The sequence below is a fragment of the Limulus polyphemus genome, unplaced genomic scaffold (assembly GCF_000517525.1).
Source record: "Limulus polyphemus unplaced genomic scaffold, Limulus_polyphemus-2.1.2 Scaffold6822, whole genome shotgun sequence".
Taxonomy (NCBI): domain Eukaryota; kingdom Metazoa; phylum Arthropoda; class Merostomata; order Xiphosura; family Limulidae; genus Limulus; species Limulus polyphemus.
The window spans coordinates 40355-46779 of NW_013672432.1; the positions used below are offsets into that span (position 1 = coordinate 40355).

Genomic DNA, 6425 nt, shown 5'->3' on the forward strand with positions numbered 1-6425 from the left:
CCAGAATTGGAAGCAATGGTACCGAGCATTATTTCTCTTCACAGGTTAGTCAAGCTTTCATGTTTTGAACATGTTCTCATTTAAACGAAGGATATGTTGAGTGTAACATCATGAAAAACAACTGTTGTGGCAGCGGTGCACATACAAGGAAACATCAGTATCGTTTGACGTAAAGTTCTCGTTCCCGGAGAACTGATGAACTGCTTGACAATCTGTCATTGCGCTGGCTAAAGAATAAGGTAAGAACCCTCATAAGGCCCTAAATTAATTAGTATTAAAAGTATACAGCTGTAAGAGATGTTTCAATAACGGGGAGACAATACTTGATGCCCACTACCTTGTTTTACCAAATATCACTCTCTCTGGCAAATGGGATCAATCTGAATACATTAAGTTCAGCATTTTAAACCTAAGCAGATCAAATACTTCACTGTTCTGTTTTTCTTAATTATTTTATAACACACACACACACACAAGATAAGCAGAGTAACTTGTTAATTACTATTTAACTACTTTTATTAATTAAGAAAAATACAAATTAACACCCAAACACCTTGCCTTAACTAAGTTTTTATACATGCCTTCTCAGACATTTAAGACAAATTCATATTGGTTTTTTTTAACAGTGTTTAAAGAGAATTCAGCTTGATAAACATTTCATGTTTATTATTCACATAATCATGATTTATAATACTTAGGATTGTAAAGTGTATTATTAAAATACATCAAAATCAGTAAAGTTTCAATTTTAACCCATTCCTAGTTTTTTTAAAGTAACACAAAGTTTTCTTAATCTTATGGTCATTTTTGGGTTTATAAAAATGTCTAATAATGTCAAAGCTTTTACCCTAAATATAGATCTAGCCTTGTATAAGAAAAACAAACAAACATAACCCAAGCTCGAAAGTGGACTTTTCTTCATCATAGGTAAATGGCCATTTAGCCCTCATGAAGGAGAGCCTACTTGTTATTCTTATACTAGCTTTTTTCTGTTGATACTGCAGCTTTGGTATATCATAAGCTTATAGTAGTGTGATAAAATGTACCTACTAACCCTAAAGATCGACACAGCTTTGGTTATATTACTATGGTATCAACATGGCCAGATAACATTTACTTATTAACCCTAAAGATCGACACAGCTTTGGTTATATTACTATGGTATCAACATGGCCAGATAACATTTACTTACTAACCCTAAAGGCCGATACAGCCTTGGTTATATCACTATGGTATTAATATGGCCAGGTAACATTTACTTACTAACCCTAAAGGCCGATACAGCCTTGGTTATATCACTATGGTATCAATATGGCCAGGTAACATTTACTTACTAACCCTAAAGACCGATACAGCCTTGGTTATATCACTATGGTATCAATATGGCCAGGTAACATTTACTTACTAACCCTAAAGACCGATACAGCCTTCGTTATGTCACTGTGGTATCAACATGGCCACGTAACATATACCAACTAACCCTAAAGACCGATACAGCCTTGGTTACGTCACTGTGGTATCAACATGGCCAGGTGACATATACCAACTAACCCTAAAGACCGACACAGCCTTGGTTTGTATTATAAAGCATATACATAAATGCTTACGTTTTGGTGGAAAAGTAACAGGAATTCTTTTCTGCTGTTGAAATTCAGGAAGAATCACTTCAGGATCGAGAGGAAGCCAGCGAAGTTCTCCTTTGTTACCTTCTTGATAATCATCTAAAGTTGACAACTTCTGGTTGATCGTAGTGTGTAGATCAAAGGCTCCTCTACAAAACAACAAGCAAATCAAATTATAATCTTAGCTATAAAACAATGAACATAAAACTTATAATAACCAACATTACAGAACCCAATACTGGTAAATAAGTGTTATCAAACTGTAATACCAGCATGTTTTAAGCCAGTATTATATTGAATAAACCAATATATATATACACAAACTTATAATCAGTGCTATACAACCAATTATAGAACAAGGAACCAACATGTTTACAACAGCAGTTATAGATCAATGAACCAATACAATTACAACACCAGTTTGAGAACAATAAATCAGCATGTATACAACACCAGTTACAGAACAATGAACCAACATGTACATGATGCCAGTTACAGAACAATGAACCAACATGTACATGATGCCAGTTACAGAACAATGAACCAACATGTATATGATGCCAGTTACAGAACAATGAACCAACATGTATACAACACAAGTTACAGAACAATGAACCATCATGTACGTGACGCCAGTTACAGAACAATGAACCAACATTTATATGATGCCAGTTACAGAACAATGAACCAACATTTATATGACGCCAGTTACAGAACAATGAACCAACATTTATATGACGCCAGTTACAGAACAATGAACCAACATTTATATGACGCCAGTTACAGAACAATGAACCAACATTTATATGACGCCAGTTACAGAACAATGAACCAAAATGTATATAACACAAGTTACAGAACAATGAACCAACATGTATATAACACAAGTTACAGAACAATGAACCAACATGTATATAACACAAGTTACAGAACAATGAACCAACATGTATATAACACAAGTTACAGAACAATGAGTTCAACACACACACACACATATATATGACAGTTGGTACAGAATAGTTACGTATTTCAATCCTGGAAGAATATTAAGAAATAATTTAACGCTGGGAACTGGTTGAATGTATATGAAGTACCTTTCTCAATTGATAATAAAAAGACTAGCGGTATCCTAGTAACAAAAACCACAACTTCTTTACTGATTGAAGTTTATCTATTTTAGTTGCAATAATACCGTCATTCCGTAGGTGATCACATTACACTAATAAGTGTTTTTTTTTTGTTACCTGTGAGTTGTGTCATGAGCTTTGTACAAAGTCATTATTTTCTCTCCTTTCTGATGTGACAGAAAATACTGTCCAACCGGTAAGCTGTAAAATGATAAAAGACATATGTAAAAAGAAAGAAGATATGAGAAAAATATTTAGTAGAATTAAAAAAAGTTTTTTTTCATAATTTGAAAACAACGATGCTTACCCAGTGAGAAATTCCAATATATAGTGAAGATGCTGCAGGCTTTCTTCAATGCTACAAAAACATAGAAACAATTCACTGAAGTGTCTCAGACCACGCCTTAGTCGATGTTATATTAATTTCTCAATCAGATTAATAATAATGATATGCAATCCTCCATAAGCTTTTCTTTAAAAAAAAACTTAAATGCAATATAAAGTGAAATAACAGTTTGTAAATTAATTTCTCTGTAATTTTAACAACAGTGGGTTGTACACTATGTTTTTAACCCTTTAAGTGCACCCATTGCCATATGGTGACCACATACTGCAGTTTGAATTTCCTGCTTGAAACGCGTATCGAGCACACAAAAATCAATAGACAAAGTTGCACAGATGACAACCTTAGCTGCCGATTCCTATCCAATATAGTGCTACTGAAAACATCGGTAGTATTTACAGTTGAAAATTGTAAATTTTTATCAAAAAATGGTCCCAAAATGACATCAAATTGCTGGAATATTTTCACACTTGAAGAGACAAATGAACTTACGCAAGCTGACGATAATTCTGGCTCTGAAAGTGAATTACTCAACAATGCACCTAAAGGGTTAATATTTTGTTCACTAAAGAGAGTTTTTTTTATATAATGTAATAACTGTGTGAAGTCTGGAAGTTTCAAAATTAAGCATCTCTGGAATATCAAATTTTCATAAAATATAAAAACCAGTGATTTAAATTAATGAGTTCAGTGTCAGTTAAAGGAGTTTTAATGAGTACATTCATCAGTGATCAAGCTTATAAGTTAGTCAATATGTTTGTTATCAAACCAGTGTGGAAATTTTGCAAGTAAGTGACATGAGCCTTATTTGTGAGTTTGGTGTACATTAGTTTCAGAATTTCTGTTGAAACGTTGTTTAGTAAGTTAGGCCTACCAGTGAACATAGTCTGTTGCCCACATAGAACATTATTGAAAAAATAAATTAATTCGTTTTCATTGAGAGGACTGGAGTTTGCATCATTTTTAATTAATAAAGCACATTACAACAAACACATAATATTTGCATCCTTCAAGAAACTTTGAACAATACTCGTTATAATCAGTTGTACTAAACAACTTCTATCACCTAAAAATATAATGTTTATTAATATTTTCTTAAGCAGAAAACTTACGAAATTATAACCTTAAGCATCCTGAATATTACTGTGTTAGGAAACAAAAGGAAATACCATCTACAACATGGTACACAACTCTTCAGTCTAACACAGTTTGTTCGCAGACATACCGCTGTGCCACTGGGGTGCGCCTAACACAGTTCTTTTCAATGAAATATCAGTTCAAGTTAATGTTGTCTGTCGAGGTGGCTACACCTCAGTTTCCTTTTTTCTTAACTTCCTTCATGTAATCTTCAACTAATACTTTATCACTCCTCTGCTTGTTGCAATTTCATGGAAATATCCTCCATGGTAGTCAGTCTTTATTTGACTTTGAGTTGTATTCCATCATCCTGATTTTGACTTGTTGGAGGAAATGACACTGGAATCCAAGTTACCGTACAACTAACTTAATAGTCTTGTCCTTTCTGTGAGAAACTTGTAAAGCTGCCAGTAGCCTTAAATCTCAAAATCCTTCAGCTTCAGTCCTCCTTATCCAATAACAATATAAAATATACAAGAAAGGATTTCCAACCATATTGATCTGTGCTGAATTAATTAATATTCATCATATGTAATGTTGAATCCCAGATCTTCATGAAGAGTAAATACCAATAACCTGATTCTTCATGATATTCTATTCAATATATACTATTACTAGGGTAGATGTAAACAAATATTTTATATCCTGACAGAACATAAATTGACAAGTTCATTATTTAACATGGTAACAAAAATAACTGATGAATTTATATAACACAAAATATTAAAACTTACTTAATCTTTGGGGAAGCCACAATTTCAGATAGAGATTTCTCTTCTTTTAGTAAAACTTCTGAAGTTAGGGTGTGAATCCTTACTGAAACAAGAAAGTTAAGAAAAACGATTGCCTTAAGATAATGAAAAACAAATTTAACAAATAATTAACTTTTTTAACTGAAATACATGGCAAACTGCTGAGAACTAAGTGTTAGATTAAAAGTACAATTATTCTTGATAAATACAAATTCTTCTCTAAGTCAATCATTTTATGTTTACTGTAGTGCTTATTGATTAATTAGCCTTTTTTTGTATTTGTTTCAGACTGTTGAATTTTAGTTCCTGTTTTATTTTTATTTGGTCTAAATGGTATCTAATACAACTTTTTGGTGTTTTTTTTTTCCATCTCCCTCTGATGAAAGTTAGCTAGTTAAAACAACCTGGACTTCAAGCACAGTAATGATGTATTGTTATTACACATTCCACACAAATTTCACAGTTCTTCCTTCTTACATTCTTAATATTACTTAAGATCTTTTTATGTGCAGGATTAGGTTACTAAAGTTAAACATGGAAAAAAGAAACATGTTTGATAAAAAGTTAATAACCTGCTGGGATACAAGATATCAAAAATAAATTGAGTTACTAGAACTACGTCACACACACGTTTTAATCAAGCAAGGAACTGTATTTAATCTTTGTACATGAATCTTACACTTTGATTAACAGTACAGAAGTTTTTTAATCACTTTGTGAGACTAAATTTACTAACAAGCCAAAGCTATATATAATCAGCTCTTGGGAATAAAAATAAATCATCAATTAGCCCAAGCTGTTTTAAAGAACATTGAAAAAGTACCTCTCATATAAGACTCAACAAAGAACTTCCCACTGAGTGATTTTATAAAATGTCTTTAACATTCATCATGAAAATTATGTGATTTTAGGATGTAGCCAGAAAGTGACAAGATTTTAGGATGTGGATATATCCAGAAAGTGACAAGATTTGAGGATGTAGATATATCCAGAAAGTGACAAGATTTTAGGATGTAGATAGATCCAGACAGTGACAAGATTTTAGGATATAGATGGATCCAGAAAGTGACAAGATTTTAGGATGTAGATGGATCCAGAAAGTGACAAGATTTAAGGATGTAGATGGATCCAGAAAGTGACAAGATTTTAGGATATAGATATACCCAGAAAGTGACAAGATTTTAGGATGTAGGTGGATCCAGAAAGTGACAAGATTTTAGGATGTAGATGGATCCAGAAAGTGACAAGATTTTAGGATGTAGATGGATCCAGACAGTGACAATATTTTAGGATATAGATGGATCCAGAAAGTGACAAGATTTTAGGATGTAGATGGATCCAGACAGTGACAATATTTTAGGATATAGATGGATCCAGAAAGTGACAAGATTTTAGGATGTAGATGGATCCAGAAAGTGACAAGATTTTAGGATATAGATGGATC

General features: G+C 32.7%; 1 protein-coding gene across 1 annotated transcript in view; it reads right to left on the bottom strand.

Annotated features, from left to right (window-relative positions):
• LOC106474104 (little elongation complex subunit 2-like) overlaps positions 1–5076 on the bottom strand; it is a gene marked incomplete at its 5' end in the record, with an annotated part of 8511 nt that extends 3435 nt beyond the window's left edge. Inside the window, 4 exons of the mRNA XM_013934795.2 lie at positions 1608–1771; positions 2867–2950; positions 3057–3107; positions 4964–5076. Coding sequence (XP_013790249.1) covers positions 1608–1771; positions 2867–2950; positions 3057–3107; positions 4964–5076 — 412 coding nt within the window. The remainder of the gene's footprint in view (positions 1–1607; positions 1772–2866; positions 2951–3056; positions 3108–4963) is intronic.
• Positions 5077–6425: the final 1349 nt, after the last annotated feature.